General features: G+C 38.3%; 1 protein-coding gene across 2 annotated transcripts in view; it reads left to right on the top strand.

Moving 5' to 3' along the window:
* Positions 1-19,180, top strand: part of THADA (THADA, armadillo repeat containing) — a 328,090-nt gene that overhangs the window by 52,105 nt on the left and 256,805 nt on the right. For both annotated transcript variants that reach the window (XM_013967596.2, XM_013967597.2), the window contains exon 23: positions 8,868-8,977. In XM_013967596.2, coding sequence (XP_013823050.2) covers positions 8,868-8,977 — 110 coding nt within the window. The remainder of the gene's footprint in view (positions 1-8,867; positions 8,978-19,180) is intronic.

Here is a 19,180-nt window from a genome sequence, read left to right as displayed (position 1 = left end):
AAGACCACAAAGTTAGTTCACCATCTGGGACTGTTCAAGGGACTTGAGTGCAGTGTTTACAAGAAATTAGCTTACCACAAGCATTTCATTTGGAAATATTTTAGATTTATTAGATTTCTGTTTTTAATTGATTCCCTCTTCCTTTCCATATGGTTTCAACAAATCCATTTCCCACCATTTTCCAGCAAAGATATATAACATGTACTTTCATTTTTAACCTTTTTCAAATAAAGATAATTTTTCCTGTAGGGTGTTACGAAATCTAAGAACAAAACAAATATTGTAGTATGCTAATACTGATTATTTCTATAATAACCATGTGACCAGTACCATGGAAATAATGCTAATATTTTTATTCTCACACTTGCTGTGGCTATAATGTGCTAGCATCTGGTTAACAGCTGGGCATGTGATGTTGCAAGGCTCTGAGATGGAGAGCGGTGAAGGGGAACAGGACGCTGCCGGCTTCATCATGTTCCATATTCTCTTCCAAATCAAATAGGCGTTAGTGTCCTAGCGTTGCTTGCAGTCCTTGCTGGTGACTGGCTAGAGTGCCAATGCCAACATCTTTGCTGAGGAATCCAGCTATGATTAATGATTACTTCACTGATGTTCACCATCTCACTAAGAAGTAAACATGGGCTAGAGCCCCTTGGCTCCTCAGCTTTTCAAGGACAAGTTAAAACATCTAGTTTAGGGGTTTGTTGGCCAGTGTTTTAAAAAAAGAAAATTAAGAGAAACCTTGTTTTACTTTTACTATAACTGAGAAAGACCTGAAAGCTTCCTGTGAAAATCGTTTTGACTTGGCACCTTTTGTAGGACATCCAAGTCTTATGAAGTTATGTGGGATATCCAGGTTAAAACTGGGAATTAATTTTTAAAAATTGGAAAATAATATAAAATAGCAAGATGTTTGTGACAACAACAACAACAACAAAGAGAGGCTGTTACAAACCAAAGAACTCTTCTGATAACTGTTTTCTTGAAGAAGAAATAGAATCCTGTTTTTCTGTGAAATACTCATTTTCATTCTAATGAGGTCTGGTCATTTCTCCATGTCACCATTCACATGGCGACCCCACAGATATTTAATGACTGAGTGAGTGACCAAGAGTGTGTGTGATAGCACTGTTCTGACATTGAAACCCTGCCCTCTTTGGAAAACTTGAATCTTGATCACCTTCAATTTTACTAAAAAAAAATTCAGTTTTTCTAAAAATTTAAAATGCTCCTAAAAGTGTGGGAGGATTGAGACAATGAACTCTGAAGTCACCAAGAAATTGGTGTTATTTGTATTATAGAGGATTCTTGCTTTTAAACGTAAAATTTTGTTCCATGAAATTCCTTTAAACATATTCCCACGTACTTAGTACTTTTAAGAGTTAAAAATATAAACAACAGAGAAGAATGTAGTTTGCACTGGAGTGGCAGGACCAGGCCTAGGGAGTCCACCTTCCTTCCGAGGGCATGGATGCCCTAGTGTCACTAGATCTTCTGGGCACATAGTGGCAAAGCTACAGATTTAAGAATCAACAGTGTAGGTGAATGTTATCGCAAGTGACCTGCAGAGACAAAGGTGACTTGCAGACAGAAAGCTCCCTATTTGAGGTGAAAATTGGGAATTTGGATTTTTACTCCTGAGAATCATAAAAACCATGATCTGCTTTTCTCTCAATGGATGAGGGAAGCTGTTCTATAGATCCTGAAATACTGATGTTCAGCCTGATGCTTTGCTTGTTCCCCACTCACCCTTCACTCTTGGAAAAGTAATAGGATTGCATTACAACTGGGAATTTGAGGTCTCACATGTAGATGGAGGGCTGGATTTCTTTTGGAAACTCAGCTCCGTGAGGCCCATCCTGGTTTGACAGCCCTTTGACAACTTCAATCCCCCATGCATAAAGATGCTTTTAACAGGCCAGCAGGTAGTGAAACTCCAATTTGGGGATTTTTGCTGCTGTTCGAGGAGAGGAGCTGGTGCTTGTTTATAATTCTGAGTATATAATTCACAGACTCCTCTCTGGAAGGATCACAGAGATGATATTATCCAGCTCCCTTGCACAAGGGGAGACTGAAGCCTTTGGATGTTACCTCGTTTGCCCAAGATCACAAAGCTGGTTTGTGGCAACTCTGGGATAGGAACCCGATTCTTCTGCTTCCCAGCCTCTGTTCTGACACGACACAGTGCCACCTTTGTTCTGCATGGCTCATTTAATCTTTCTTTAAATTTAATTTTCCCAGCTTCCCATAGCCAACCAGATTTTTGCAAGTAGTGGGTAGTCAGGTAACTTGCCACTGAACTTTTTAGCAAATGAGCCTTCCCTCGATGACTGCTTATGAAGCAGTGTGTCCTCCACGACTTCAGCAAGAGGAAAATGTGTTCATTCAGAGGCACGTCTGACCTTCCTCCTGCACTGTAATCGTGAAATGAAAGGTTCTTTCATAAGGTCCCTGTCCGAGAGGCAGAGATAAAACCAGCTTTGAGGGATGTAAGTTGAGACCCTCAAAGAGTGAGCAGTGCATGCAACCTTATCTTACCACTCCTGACTGGTTTGTGTCTGGGCTTTGAGCTGGAAGCTTTGCTTGCTACATTGTTGGTTCTTTTTCCATGGGATATTGGATACTGAGTACCCACTGATTTTCTTAAACAACTTCCTCTACCTGGGCCATCAGTTCATCTCTTTATATACTTCTCCTAATATTCCTAAAAAGAAGCTTCTGGGTAGAATTTTTTTTTTTAATATCTGCTTTCCCCTTGCTAGTAATTATTGCCCTAGAAATCACATGAATAAAAATAATTACCTGTTTGAACTATTAGACATGGGCAATTAAAAAAACTCCTACTTTAGATGCGGTTGTAATTTTCATATACATTTCCTCAGTGCCTTTTGTTTCTGTTTTAGTTTTTGTTAATGAACTACAAATGGGATATATGTTTATTAGTATTCATCAGTCTTTAAGAGATTGTTTCTGTATTTTCTTCTACCAAAGTTTAGTGGTTAGAAATCAATGTGAAGTATTTATTGAACTGTACTGAATGCAGGCTACATGGTTATGTTACTGGGATGTGCAGTTGAGCATGGAATCACATCATTTAGTCAACTATATATTGACTGCCTTACTACATCAGTTGTGGCAACATTAAGAAATATAATACATGGTTCTCTGACTTCAAAGGGCTTAGAAGTGTAGTAAGAGATTCAAGACAGAATTTCATTTCAGAAAGTCAGACTGAAGGGCAACCGTTAAAGTGGGACATGGTTAAGAATTTGCCAGGAGACAAAGAATAAACGTTCTGATGGGACGATGCCTGAATACCAGGAAACCATCATCTTTGTTATCATTATGTAGGAGGACAATGTTTGGGCTTTGAAGAAATCCCAGGTGTTAGTAAGAAATCACAATGGTAGAGAATGTGCAGTGTAAAACGTTATCTTACTATACTACAAACTTCTATAAACTATTCTGTTTAACCAAAGTGGAATTAGAGACTCCTGCTGACATCCCTAAGGTTGTAAGAGGTGGCTGTGTCTGAGAGTAAAACTGAAGGTTTGAATGAATGTGTGTGTTAGTCGCTCTGTCACGTCTGTCTCTGTGACCCCGTGGACTGTAGCCCACCAGGCTCTTTAGTTCATGTGATTCTCCAAGCAGAAATGCTGGAGTGGGTAGCCATTCCCTTCTCCAGGGGATCTTCCTGACCCAGGAATGGAAACCGGGTCTCCCCCATTGCAGGCAGATTCTTTACCATCTGAGCTGCCAGGGAAACCCTAAGAATACTAGAGTGGGTAGCCATTCCCTTCTCCAGGGGATCTTCCTGACGCAGGGATCGAACTTAGGTCTCTCACATTGCAGGCAGATTCTTTACCATCTGAGCCACCAGAGAAGGTTTAGGGAAATTAATTAAGGTTTTAAGGATTAAGTCTCATTACCTCATGACACAAAATAAAAGCAAAAATTGACATTTAGCAATATTGCTTGCCACTCTCTGCCAGGTACTCTGCTAAATGCTTATATGCATAATCTCTATTTCTTAGTCTATTCCTGTGAAGTAGGTTCTAGTTTTATCCCCATTTCACAGACGAGGGAACTCTGTTACATAATTAGCTTGTATTGATAAGGAAGCTGAGTAGGGTTCCTAAACCCAGACCTCTTGTCTCCAGAATCCCAGATCCTGACCACTGCACATGCTCTTTGTAGAAATGTCCCACCTGTATACTTGAATCTGTTTTGGCCTTTCTAACTTATAGTGAAGGGAATTAGCTTTTTTTTTTTTTTTTTTTTTTTACTGTATTTCTCTCTACTATTTAGATAAAGAACAAATGAAAAATGTATTTACATTTGTCCCTTGTGGAGTTCATGCTTTAGATGAACATTTATATTGCTCCTCTGTTTGGTCCGTTGTTGAATTATAGGTGCCTAGAGATGTGGCATGTCCCCTGTGGAAATTTACACCCTGTAAATCCATAAAGCATGTTAATTTGTCTATAGAAGTAGGTTTTATGGGAAGTTAGAACCAGATATACTAAACGTCAAACGACAGTGTTGTTCAGTGACTAAGTTGTGTCCGACTTTTTGCTACCCCATAGACTGCAGCACATCAGGCTTCCCTGTCCTTCCCTATCTCCCAGAGTTTGCTCAAATTCAGGTCCATTGAGTCAGTGATGTCATCCAGTCATCTCATCTTCTGTCATCCCCCTCTCTTCCTGCTTTCAATCTTTCCCAGCATCAGGGTCTTTTCCAGTGAGTTGGCTATTTGCATCAGGTGGCCAAAGCATTGGAGCTTCAGCTTCAGCCATCAGCCCTCTCAATGAATGTTCAGTGTTGATTTCCTTTAGGATTGACTGTTTTGACCTCCTTGCTCTCCAAGGGACTCTCAAGAGTCTTCTCCAGCACCACAGTTCAAAAGCATCAATTCTTCAGCACTCAGCCTTCTTTATGATCCAACTCTCACATCCATACAGGACTATTGGAAAAACCATAGCTTTGACTATACGGACCTTTGTTGGCAAAGTGATGTCTCTCCTTTTAAACACACTGTCTAGGTTTATCATAGCTTTTCTTTGGTGACCACAACCATCCCCCAAAGAGCTAGTGACTAGAATTTAATTTTAAGACTAGAGATAAGTGGCCTTTGAAAAAGTTTTTATTGATACTTTAATTCCCTTTCAAAAAGTCTGAGATATGTATTATTTATTAAGAAAATAATTTATAAAGACATCATCCACGAGAAAAGAAATGTTTTGAGGCTTTCTTGGTGGCTCAGTGGTAAAGAATCCTCCTGCACTGCAGGAGACACAGGTTTGACCCCCGTCTGGTAAGATCCCACATGCCGTGGAGCAGCTAAACCTGTATGCCATGACTATTGAGTCTGTGCTCTGAAGCCTGGGAGCCACAACTGATGAAGCCCGCATGCCCTAGAGCCTGTACTCTGCAACAAAAGAAGCCACCGCAATGAGAAGCTGGTGCACTAGCCCCCGCTCCCCGCAACTAGAGGAGAGCCAGTGTAGTAACGAAGACCCGGCACAGTGAAAAAAATGTAAATAAAAAAGAAAGAAATGTTTTTGTGCACTTTAAATAGGAGGTTGGCATCAAATAGATTAAAAGACAATGAATTTTCGGAGGACTGTTTCATTGTTTTAATTAAATTAAAAAATTATTTTTCTGATTCTACTATTGTTGTAAGTTTCTGCAGAGTTAAATATGTTCCCTGTACTCTGTTCATCCAAGGGAAGGCATGGCTCCTTTTCCTTGTCCAGGTACTCATGGACCACTTTGCCAGGTTGACCCCTCCCACTCCTTGTGTGATAGGTACATCCCTTCCTTGCAACCCTGTTTTCTTCCACTGTTTTCTAGCATGAAATCTTGAGGCCATTCAGCTAGGTCTGCTATCAATCACCTGTATAGTCTGTGTTCATTCATATAAAAAGACCCCATGAAGTATCTGGGAGGTAACAGGTACTTAATAAATGTTTGTTCCTTCATTCTAATATCCCAGCTCTTTGTTATATTAGTTATCTTTTTCCATATTGATTCACCCAAGTATAACCTGTTTAAGGTCTAGCCATTAATCTTCAGTTCAGTTCAGTTGCTCAGTTGTGTCCAACTCTTTGTGACCCCATGGACTGCAGCACACCAGCCTTCCCTGCCCATCAACAACTCCTGGAGCCTGCTCAAACTCATGTCCATCGATGCTATCCAACCGTCTTATCCTCTTTCGTCCCCTTCTCCTGCTTTCAGTCTTTCCCAGCATCAGGGTCTTTTCCAGTGGGTCAGTTCTTCACATCAAGCCATTAATCTTACTGTAATAATTTATTTCAATGTAAAAAGAACTTTCATTTCTTAGTGCAGTTAAGCTCCTGGTAAGTGCCATCCAGCATATTGGTTTTCTCTGAACTTAAAGCCTTCTCAGGACAGACATCTTGTTTTGTTCTTTGTCTACCCAACACTGAGCTACTAAGCATTTGACAGAGTGCTAAAGAAGTACTTGCTATCTGATTAATAGAAATATACTCTCTTTAAAGGGAAAAATTCATATTAAGCCTTGATATTACCTAGGTAGGAGTGTTGGGAAATTAAGTGCAAATTGAAATAAGAAAAACTGTCTACTTCTCATGTATGTCTTTAGAATCTCATACTGTTTTCTGAGGCCAGGGGTACCTAGGGTTGAGAAGAGAGACCATCTACTTGTCTCATTCACTTTGAGGTCTTTGATTTTATTATGTGCTCTTTGGTTTAGGCCCCTTTAAAGGGAATTAAGGTAAAGGAAGCAAGGAACATCTGATCTTTCTTTGAGAGCTAGATTGTAAATCCACAGAGAAGCACTTTACTGGGAACATTCGTTTTCCTGAAGTATGTTTTAAAATCTGTAATATTAAAAAATTCAGGATATAGAGAGACCCCGTCTCTATGACTTCCTGTCTTTATTTTTTGTGCCTTAAAACACCTTCTTAGAAATCTTCTTTAGTTTTTCGAGTAATGGAAATGATGGTCATAACCAGTTAAGTAACTGATGTTTCTTTCGGTCCTGTTTTGTAAGGTTATTGAGCTACAGGTCTGTCTTGGGGGTTAAATGCAGATTTAGTGCTTGATAATTCTGTTCAAAATATACTCTGAAATTACATATTGAAGGTAAAAGGATAAGGCTTACCCTGACAGCTAGTGAAAGTCACTCAGTCGTGTCCGACTCTTTGCGACCCCATGGACTATGCAGTCCATGGAATTCTCCAGGCCAGAATACTGGAGTGGGTAGCCTTTCCCTTCTCCAGGTGACAACTAGTAGTATGTAGCTTATCAAAAATATTAAAAATTAGGGGTATCATCAGATCTTCACCTGAAAACTTTAGCTGAAGAGCATAAAATGCCACTCTTTGATGATATTGAAGTGTTTTAAACTTAAATAGATTTAAAACTTCTGTTGTAGCCTGCTTCTTTGGTTCTTTCTTGACCTCATGTCTGATTCTTATATCTCTAAGTGTATCACCCATCTTTCTATAATTGTAGATTTTTTGAGTTTAGAATATGTCTTTACCTTTTCTCTGTTTGGAAGCCTGTATGGAGCTCACGTTGAACTGAATGGGTTTATAAGTTAAGGGCCTATGCTGAGCTTTTAGATTTATTAACTCCCTTTAATACACAATCTATGAGGCAAGTGCTATTATTATCATTCCCAGTTTATAGATGAGGAGACTGAGGCAGTTGCCCATGGTCACATGTTTAACTGCTCTTTCTACTGTTTATCATCTCTAATGTGTGCAGAACACCAGTCACTGTACTAGGGTAGAAGTTGTTTCTGGATAAACATGTGTGAGCTATTTGGGTAAGCTTACTTTTTCACCATTCTGTGACCTGCTGGGAAGACCTGGATCAAGAGGTACTGAGGTTGTATACAGAATCTTGATTTTCTAAAGCTGATCAGCTACCAAATCTTATGGTATAAAAGTACAATCAACCCACTCATTAACAGTTCATGCTGTACAGAATCTCATCAGCAACTAATTGTCAGTCATGTCTTCTTTAAAATGTATTATCATATTTGTTAATTGTTTAAACTTGCATGGAGAAAGGCATCATGTAGGAAAGTGATTGGGTCGCATATTGGAAAGCTCCATGCTTCTGACTCGGAGTGAAGCCTGTCAATTTTCAGGGGGCCCTTTGCCCTAAATCTTGCATGGCCATTAACGTTTGTGTGTGTGTGTGTATAAAAAGTTAATTTTTGGAAAATATTGTTTAGTAGGCTGGAATTTTAGTTTGGGAAGATGAAAAATTCTGTAGATAGATGGTGGTTGTGCAACAAAGTGAATATACTGAACGCCACTGAACTGTAGACCTAAGAATGATTAAAATGGTAAAATTTATGTATATTTTAGTCATAATAGAAAAAAATTTTTTGAAGAGGGAAAAAAATAGCTAATTATTTCACCTAGGCCTAGGTGAGTGAAGGTTGTCACTTTTTGTGATTTGCTATTGGTATTGAATGATATGAGCTAACAGAGAAAACAGCAAGGTCAATGAAGCTGGCATAGGGAGGCAGGTCTAGCGTAGCTGTTAAACCTTGGTCAACTCTAGAGCCAAATTGCCTAGGTTTATGCACTGTTTCTACTATCTACTTGCTGTGTGACCTTGAATAAGTTACTTGGTCTTTCTGGGCCTCATTTTTCCTCATTGTAAAGTGGAGATAATAATAGTGCTTCTTTCATGGCTTTCTTGTGAGAATCAATTGTGATAATGTCAAAATGCTTAAAATATTAACTGTTGCATAGTAGGTGCTAAACAGACATCTAGACCTGAGTTCTGAGTGGTTACTGACATAAATACACCTGTCAATGTAAACCTAAGTTGAATATTTATTTTTTGATTTTGTTTTGAAGGTAAAAGAAATAGGAGATTACTTTAAACAACACCTTTTACAGTCCAGGCACAGAGGAGCATTTGAACTGGCTTACACTGGCTTTGTGAAACTCACTGAAATCCTAAACAGGTAAAACAAAGCAAATATCCCTTTGTGTACATTTTAAAAAGACTACATGTACAAGCCATGTGCTTGAAGTAGAATTTAGCTATGTCTTTTGATGTTTAAAAGAGTAAGACTTAGTTGGCTTCAAAATTCTTGGAAGAAATTGTTTTCTTAGGTTTCACCATATGATTTACTGCAGATGATGGAGTGAAACGTCCAAACCGAGTTGCTCTCTCATTGAAAGGTGATTTGACGCAAACTCAAAGATCTTACTAAAAATAGCTTTGAAGTTTAACATTTATTTTCATTGAATGAAATCACTGTTTTGTCTGTTTGAAAATTACTTGGCTTGTGGAATAAAATAAGCCCTCCAGTTTTTTGGATTTGTGTGCATTACAGACAGAGAAACACTTAAGGATTTTGTGTTTTTATTCGTAATTTTATCTTGTAGAAAAATGTAAAAGAACAGTAAATAGACCAAAAAATATAAAAGATTTTCCCACTTACTTGAAAAAATACTCAGGTAGATTTCATATATTTAGCCAAATGTATTTTTTTTTTTTTACATTATAGGTGCTGGCTGATAATTTCATTCATTCATATAATAGATTTCCTCCAAAGAGCTTGTGAGGAAACCTTAAATTACTTAATGACTAAGTGTTCATGGCAAGTGTTCTCTAAATAAAGGTAGTATTTTCCAAGAAAACATTTCCAATGCCTGGAAACTTTTTGAAATGAAGCAGAGTTCTGCCAGCCTTGTAGCCTCAGCAAACATTTTATTTTGGGCCGTTAAGACATCTACTCCTTGAATATTTTTGAAACACTTTTTCACACTCCTGGTAAAAACATTTATAAAACATTTCGACAGTTATGAGCTGCACAGAATATCTTTAAATGATACATTTTTAAATGTCCCTGATATTAAACTGCTGATCTTGAAAATATTTTGTTATCTTTGCAACTCTTTCTTTCCGGTGTAGAGATGACATAAGAATATTTTTTTCTCACAGCACAATCCACTTCACTCCCTTCAAATCAATTAGCAAATGTATGTATTGAACACTAGCTGTGTGTTTAGTCCTATGCTTGGTTTGGAGGTTAAAATACTTCTTTATGAGACAAGCTTCTTGCTCTCAAAGAGCTTATGGTTTAGTTGGGGAAATAAGCAGGGATGAAATTCAAAATATTTAACAAATGGTATGTCATGGGCACTGACTGGTCAGAACAGACAGTGGCTGTAAGCACCCAGCATTGCTGTCTGTATGGATGTGTATTAGCTGAATACGAGCTTGGAAAGTGAGACCAAGACACTTGAACAAGATGATCCAATATAGTTATGTCCAAATTTGGGTGAAATTTGCAAATTGTGTAGGAATAGCAGAGAGAAAGCAACAGGGATAGGCTCGTAGGGCTTAATGGAGAAGGTAGAATTTGTGCTAACACATGAGTAAGGTTTAAGTAGATAGGAGGAGAAAGGAGGAGACTTTATAAGTAAATACTGAAAGGCTATAATCAGCCTGGCAGATTGTTAGGTAAGTGAGCCAGCCTGATTGTTGCGGTGGTGGTAGAGTTATTAGGCAATAACATCCAGTTGAATAGAAAAAGCCTTATTATGTATGGATGCCTAGAAAGCAGAGTCGCTATAGTAGGGATGGAAAGAGGCACTGAACATTTTTTAAATCTGAAACAGATCTCAGGAGGCATGTAGAATAGAGAAATAGAAATAATCTATGACACAAGGTCTTAGTTCTGCTGGCAGTGAGATTGTATAAAACTGAATCTCCTTAGTCTCTGGTCTCTTTATCTGTAAAGTAAAGAAGAGAATATTTGCCCTATTGACAGAGCTCTCTGGTCTTTCTTATATGGATTAAGTAAAATAGATATTTATGAAGATCCTTTTGCATTATAAAGTTTTCTACAAGTGTAAAACATTGTGAGACTGATGTTGGTTATGGTGTTGTTACATCAAAGTAGTTTTACAGTTGGAAGTGTTAGGTTAGATAGATTGTAATGACAGATAGTAGTGAGGAGAGCCTGGCATCAGCTATTAATAACCTAGAGCAGAGGTGATGCAAGCTTTAATGATGGCTCTAGGAATGGAGGGAAAGAAGTGACGTCTCAATTAATGTTTAGCCCCATGTAGTAACAACTCTACACAAGACATTTTGAATGCTTTGAAGGGAAGCCGTGGACATCTCTTATTTTATGATTTTGTGTGTCAAGAATTAGGGCAGTGCATACCTGAGTGATTCTTCTCCTTGGGGTATTTACTGAATTCAGTTGGTGGTATTCAGCTGACATATGAACTGGTCAGGAGGGTCCAAGACAGATTTATTCACATTACAGCACCTTGGTGGGATAACTAGAAGATAGGGCCTTGTTTGGACTGCATGTGGCCTTTCAGCATGGCAGTCGTAGGGTAGCTGAAATTCTTATATAGCAGCTGGCTTCCTCTAGAGAGAGGTTTCCAAGAGAACCAGGAAGAAACTTCATGGTCCTTTCTGGCTTGGCCTTGGAAGTCTCATAGCATTACTTCAGTTACATTGTTTTGGTGCTAAGTGAGTCTTAAAGCCAGCTGGATTCAAGGGGAGGGGCATTAGAATTAAACTTTACCGTTTGATGGTAAAGTGGCAAGATCATATTGTAGAGATACATCTGGATGGGAGATAGAGTGGTGGCCATCTTTGAAGAATGCAATCTGCCACGTGAAGCAAACAGAATGTGTGTAATGAAGGTCCCCAGGGAGTCCATGCCTGTTCCTGTGGTTTAGTTCCTAGCGACCAGAAAAGTGGAGTTGATGTTAACAAAGGCGAGGGGACTGAAAGAGGGGATTCGTTTGATAAAGATGACCAGTTTGCTTGGTATGTGTTGAGTGTGAGATGATGGTGGCATATCCTGGTGAAAATATTTAAGTCATAACTGGGAGATGGATTAGTTTGGGTGATATTACAGAAATGGAGATATCTTCTGAGCTCTCTTCATAAATATCATAGTATGATTGCAGTCTTAAGGGAAAAACTTAAAAGGAGAAAAGAACAGAAGACCAGGGACAGAGGCTTTTCAACAACTGTATTGTGTAGTTGAAAGCACAATTGAAGGCATTCCAAATAAATGGAGTAGGAAGACAAGGCAAGGCCCAGTACCTACTATTGCAGCCACCCCTAATCTGCATTAAAGAGCTCCTCATGGCTGTCACTATTGGCTTTTAACCAACCTGTTATGAGTTCCCAACTGTTGCTTCCAAACTAAGTGGTTCTTGATCCCTTTGGAGACATCTCAGATCTGCTGAACAGAATGTTTTACAGAGAACATCTTTGCAGTATGTGTGGCTTCCTTTTGTTTGGTTTTTATTTTTAAAAGAAAAATGTGTTTCTTTTGGATCCTTTTGAAAGCTTTTAAGTTATGAAAAAGTTATTTAGGCATACAGAGTTTTTAAAGTTTGCAGAAAGAAATCTGGACTTTCATGAAAATCCACTGAAATGGAGGCCAACTGCTGGCCACCTCTTGAACTACAGCTGTGTGAAGGAAGCAGGCACTTAAAGAGATTAATGGGTAAATAACAGAAGAGTTAAACATGAACCACATTGTTTGAATTGGTTTTTAATAAGATTATTCAGAATGTCTTCAAATGTAAACTAACTTCACCATTAAACAATCATCTAAGAATAAATAGGAGTGGGAGACACTATTCTTTATTCTGGGAATTTTTTGAAAGCAACACTTGGACACACATATATACACACACACATACTTAATATATTGAGTTAATTTTCTCAGATTCTAAGAATCTGATTTGTTATATGGTGCTTTCTGTTTAAAATTTGATGAAATATTCATATACTCTTTAAAAAAATAATCACCTTCCTATTCATAATTCCCTGCTTAAGCATTTGATTAGTGGTTAAATGCATTAAAGTTATAACTGTAAATTCAGGTTTCTGATGAAATTCATATATGCTTCTTTATGTGCTATCATTTTAGTATTTCAGGTTATTCTTTCAATGAGAATGAACAGAATCCTAAACTAGAGTGCTAACCAGGGAATCTAGCTTTCATTTATTCAACCAGAAATTAAAAGCTTAACTCTTAAGGGGATTAAATTGTTCTGTAATTCTAAATCTAGAAGGAAGGTTCATGAGTACTTGATATTGTCTTGCTCTTCATTTTTTTGAATTGCTCTGCTTATTGAAATGTAGCTTAATCCATGAATATTTACTGCACTAATTACAATCAGTTTCACATTATTGGCCTGAAAAACTGAACTGCTGACATTTAGCAATTTTTGTCATAGAATGCTCGTGCTGACTTATGGACATCAACAATTATGGTGGACAGAAGTAATTTTTATATGTATTTCAACTTTCATGAATTAATTAGAACTACTACAATTCAAATTCAACAGAAAACTTCTTATACACCTTTGGAATATAATAATAAAAATTTCGCTCTACTGGAGACTGAAAGATCAAGTTTCTAAGGAATATGCAATTGAGCAAGAAATACATGTAGAACATAATGTAGAGGTTTGGGGAAAAGTCATTCAGTGCTGAATTAAAAAACATATTTATGATCTTCTCTCAGCCTTATTTTCATCTCCTTTGGCAAATGTGTCTAAGATACTTTTTATTTCTGAGTATCCTATGATTTTTATTTGAAATAGTAATAATTAAAGAAAAACAAATTAAGTGGTCATCCACTCTTGGAAGCCATATTAATACTTTATATAGGTAAAAAAAATCCTTTAAATCTGCCATTTTTATAGTAGATTAGAAGGATTTGAGGAAAACTAGAATATCTTAACGATTTTCTCTTTTTTTTTTCTTTTTTAGAATGTCTTAATGTTTAAAATCTAAATCTTTGTGTCTTTGACTTGTGATCCTTGAATTTCTATTTTTAAGTCCACTCCGTAGTTGCATAAGATGTTACCTTCTTTCTGAAACTTTGAATACTCATTTTTTTTAAAGTTCTGATAATAATTCTCAGTGATTTTAGACTCAGTAACAGATGGATCTTGTTCTTAGTGAATAGCTTCTATCTCAGCTTTTTTAGTACGATCCCAGAGTTGTTAATATTCATTTTTTCCTCTTTATCTCAGGGAATGGTTACATTAAATAACAGAACCAACAATTTGTTACATTCATCTAACCACTTTTTTTTTAATCCACCGTATCTTGCCCTTCTCCTCGTGGCTTGCTGACTGCTAATTTAATTTCTATTTGGTCACTGTTGTCATTGCCTGTCCCTGCAGCTGAGGCTTTACAGTAGCCCCTGATGTTTTAGCCTGCAGTAAACCTCAACAATATTTGATGGTGGAGAGGGAGGTTAAGATGGCTTCTGTTGATATGTAGCTTTCTTACTGGATCTCATTTGGGCAAATCATTTTTCAGGCTTAAAATTTCTCCATGCTTCAAGGCTGTGTTCCCTTTTTAAAATGTGCATGTACATGCCCACAACCTTCCTGCCCATCTGTCACTGTTTAATTTAATTGAAATAATAAACATGAACCTTGAAATAATAAACAGTACTTGACTGAAGAATGAATGGAGTGGAGAATTGGAGAATTTAGCTTATGAAATAATAGGAGCTTGGAAAAATCTCTAAATTAGAAAAAATAACCCTACTGAAAAAGTCTGAGGAAATGAAGGTAACATTTCTCAATTAACAATCATTATATAACTAATCAGAACTTGACAAAAAATAGCTCTCTGTTACTGTCCTTAGGTGGATGGATAAACCATTGGAAAGCCACTCTGTAGTCAGGGGACCTGATTTATTGGCATAAAATAATCTAATGACCAATTAGTTGGGTATACAGCATGTGTAATTTGATTTCAGTCTGGGTTTTATGCTTATCTTAGAATCCTTACCCACTACCAGTGAGATAGCTCTGTGGATAGAAATTGGACTAATCGGTTTATGGAAGAATAATTTGCTTCCGTGATCTTCTCAAGACAACACAAAGGCCTAAAAAGCAGCCGTGGGCTGGCCTGTTCGTTTCTGTTGCTTTTGGTAGAGACTCAAGCTATGAAAGTGTTAGTCACTCAATCGTGTCCGACTCTGTGACTTGGGCTATGGCACTTAGCATAGAAAAACCAAACCAAATCCAGACTCTCTTGTCTCTTTCCTGTCAGCCTTTTAATTTTATTTCTTTTAATTTCTACTATTTCTCGACTGATAAACAGGAAAAGCAGAATGATTTTTCCACATTTTCGTATTTTCTGATTCCTTCCACATCCCCATCCTTAACCACCACCTCCCTCAGGGTGCAGAGGAAAGAATATTGAGGTATGAGTTAGAGCTGAGTTCTGCCTACCAGCTCTGTTGACACTAGCAAAGCCATGAAAACCTCTCTAGGCTGCTGTGTCACCTTTGATAAAGGAAGAGAATTCAGCTTTCTAAGGCCTTTTTCAATTTCCATTCTACTCATAGTACAATGCTGCTTACTAGTTTCTGATTGGGGAAGTCTGGGGATTTGGGGTATGAAAGATTGAGGGATGTTGGATACATTTTTAGTAAACTTCCTTCAGAAGTGGTAAACCAATCTCTTAGGAGTCTTTTGTGGATTAATAACATTTAGCGAGACTGGTTTATGAAGAACCTTGAATCCCTTGTAAGAAAGTTACAATTTTTATGATGTACTCAGAGATTAAAGACACTGTGTATTTTGCATTAATTTGACACTGGAGTGAAGTAAAACAAAAGAGCCTCAGACAAAGCGGATGTCAGCTGTTTTAGTGGAGACGCACTAGCTAACCAAAGCAGGCTTGGAATTCCCCGTGGCTGGGGCTGGTGAACGCATGGGGCTGGCGCAGACAGCCATGGACCGCTTTACTCAGGGACCTTTCCCTGGATTGAGTGATGAGGAACCAAAACAAACAACTAGAGTTTGTCGCATTGTTCTTGGGAGCCTTGCATGGTTCCGTTTTTACCTGTCAATTCCTTCATTATCATAAACAGCAGCAACTCTGGAGTTTTGAAATCACTTCCTTGTGAAGTAATCTTTCCTTGCTGGGGAGTAGACAGAAGTTTCATTGAATAGTCAGGTTGGGCTGTTGTTTTTTTCTCTGCACAGCACAGTGACTTCACCATTGAGGAGCCTTATGGGTTTTTTAGCCCTCCTTTTCCACGTCTAGTTTTTCAATTATCTGCCCAATTGGAAGCACAGCTAATATGGGGTAGCTGGCACCAATACTGCTGCTAAGTCACTTCAGTCATGTCTGACTCTGTGCGACCCCATAGATGGCAGCCCACCAGGCTCCCCCGTCCCTGGGATTCTCCAGGCAAGAACACTGGAGTGGGTTGCCATTTCCTTCTCCAATGCAGGAAAGTGAAAAGTCAAAGTGAAGTCGCTCAGTCGTGTCCGACTGTTCCCATGGAGTGCAGCCCACCAGGCTCCTCCGTCCATGGGATTTTCCAGGCAAGAATACTGGAGTGGGGTGCCATTGCCTTCTCCAAGCTGGCACTAATACTAGTTGGTCCTTATTTATTCATTCAGCAAACGATTTCCTGAACATCTTCTGTATGCCTGTGTAGAAAACACTCTGACCATTCAGAGTGTGATGTGGTAAGCCAGAGTTTCTCTGAACTGAGAGACAATTATTAGGATCTGAATTTGAAACATTTATTGCTGTAGAACTAAGAGAGGGATGTGAGGACCTGAATACGGGACTATAGCTTGTGAGGCCATGATGAGGTGTTTTGGGGACAGTCTAATGAGGAGCTTTGGGTACTTATATAATATAGGGTCATTGTTCTCTCTCTTTGGAATAGTAACCCAGGCAATAGTGTCTCGTTGAATTTCAAAGCATTTTTTACAGTGATTTTATGTTCATTCTTGGGCATTGAGAAATCAAGTGATTTGTCCATAGCCACACAACTAGTTGGGCTTCCCTTGTGACTCAGCTGGTAAAGAATTTGCCTCAATGTGGGAGACCTAGGTTCGATCCCTGGGTTGGGAAGATCCCCTGCAGAAGGTATTTAACCTCAGTTAAATACCAGTTTATACAAATCTGAACCCTCTATAGGGTTTTGAACCCTATCTTTGATTTTGTTCTTGAATATTGGCAAAAAATTCTCTCTTGGGGTAATATTTAGGTTCAGTTCGGTTCAGTTCAGTTCATTGTCTCAGTCATGTCCGACTCTTTGCGACCCCATGAATCACAGCACGCCAGGCCTCCCTGTCCATCACCAACTCCCGGAGTTCACTCAGACTCACGTCCATCGAGTCAGTGATGCCATCCAGCCATCTCATCCTCTGTTATCCCCTTCTCCTCCCATCCCCAATCCCTCCCAGCATCAGAGTCTTTTCCAAAGAGTCAGCTCTTTGCATGAGGTGGCCAAAGTACTGGAGTTTCAGCTTTAGTATCATTCCTTCCAAAGAAATCCCAGGGCTGATCTCCTTCAGAATGGACTGGTTGGATCTCCTTGCAGTCCAAGGGACTCTCAATAGTCTTCTCCAAGGGGGATTTCAGTAGAAAGTATCTTCATATCAGTGCTATGACCGTGGGATGTAGAGATTTCTGAATGTGTTCATTCCTGTTTAAGGAAGTTAAGGAGGGGAATCACCTGTGGCTCTAAGGGCTCCTCTTGGCATTGGAAAGCACTTTTGTTTATACTTTGCTTTCCAACCCTCTTGGTGTGTCAGCCTGGTTTCTTACAATGGTACACTTAATGGAGTTGGTAAGTCATAAATTGTTCATTTATTCAGCAGATATTTGAGCCAACTATCGGGATGCCAGACCCTATTCTGTGTGTTTGGGAATAAAGAAGTGAACAGGACAAAGTTTGTGCCTGATATCATGGAGTTTGTATTTTAAAGGACATCTAGATAATAATAAACTGTCAGATAACTTTTATGTGTTTTGGTGTGATAAAGTTTACTGTAAGGAAAAGTCTCTCTCCCTACATGATGACAAGAAGCAGCAGCTTCCCAAGCAATGGGAACAACTGATAGAAAAGCATTTTGAGTAAAGAGTAGAATGGTATAAGATCAAGTTGAATGAGGCTGTTCAAATATGTAGGGCTTTGTAAGCCAGGATCTGGTGTTCTCTAGATTTTTTAAAGAAATTGTTTGTAGATATTTTCATTCAGGTGATGATGGTGATGACTGATGATGCTGAGCTTGAGTAAATACTCATTATTTACTATATATTAAGGTTAGGGACAGGCTTCCCTGATAGCTCAGTTGGTAAAAGAATCCGCCTGCAATGCAGATAGACCCCAGTTTGATTCCTGGGTCGGGAAGATTCCCTGGAGAAGGGAGAGGCTACTCACTCCGGTTTTCTGGCCTAGAGAATTCCATGGACTGTATAGTCATGGGGTCTCAAAGACTGAGCAGCATTCACTTTCACTTTCAAAGTTAGGGACACATCCTTGTTTTGTTCCTAGACAGACTCATTTCTCTGCCTTATTTAAAATTACCTAAAAATTAGCAAATGAAAAATAAGGAACCATGGTAAGGTAAAAGTTTATTAACAATCAGTAAAAAAATAGCTTTGTTTTTATTGATGTTTGCTTTTCTGTACCCAGTAACTTACTTATTTGAATGAATTTTCATTTGGAGTTGCTCTTAAATCTGACAAAATGAAAGTATGTTTGTGGGAAAGGGAAAGGATTTACTTCCTTCCTGTGCTGGGGAAAAAAAAAGCCCTTAGTGATAATAGCTTGGTAAGTTATTATTTTAAGAAAAGAAGATACTTGGTAGAGGCTTAACTTTTACTCAGTTGAGGTTATACTTAACTAATTTCCTGGCAATTGAATTTTGATAATTTAATTTTGCTTCATATTTTGGCCTTAAGTGTATTTCATATTTAAAATGTGAAATTAGTTGCTTTTGTTTGAAGGTGAAGTTATTTCTTCAGGCGATCAGTGAGTCATTCAGTTAATTTAAGGAAATAGTGTATTAATGGTAATAAGTGTCCCCAGTTGTCTAAAGGAGTTAGGATACCTTCAAAATGAGTAAGACATAGTTTACCTCAAGTCAGTCACAAGTAGCTTATCTGCTGAGTGGATTTCTTGCAGGCAATTTTGATTTTCCAGCTAGCTTTCTTTCCATATCACCAGTTTGTTTCAAAACTATTTTAAGCCCTACTCTAATGGTGGATATTCAGGGATTGAAATGAATCTGAAAGATAACCTGACTAAAATATGATTAAGAAGGCAATCCTTGAAAATAATATACTCTGGTAATGCATTCTAGGGCTTCCTAGTGACTCAGTGATAAACAAT

The sequence above is a fragment of the Capra hircus genome, chromosome 11 (genome assembly GCF_001704415.2).
Source record: "Capra hircus breed San Clemente chromosome 11, ASM170441v1, whole genome shotgun sequence".
In the NCBI taxonomy this organism is placed as follows: Eukaryota; Metazoa; Chordata; class Mammalia; order Artiodactyla; family Bovidae; genus Capra; species Capra hircus.
Note: the sequence above shows the minus strand (reverse complement) of the source record. Positions and strands in the feature narration are given on the sequence as shown.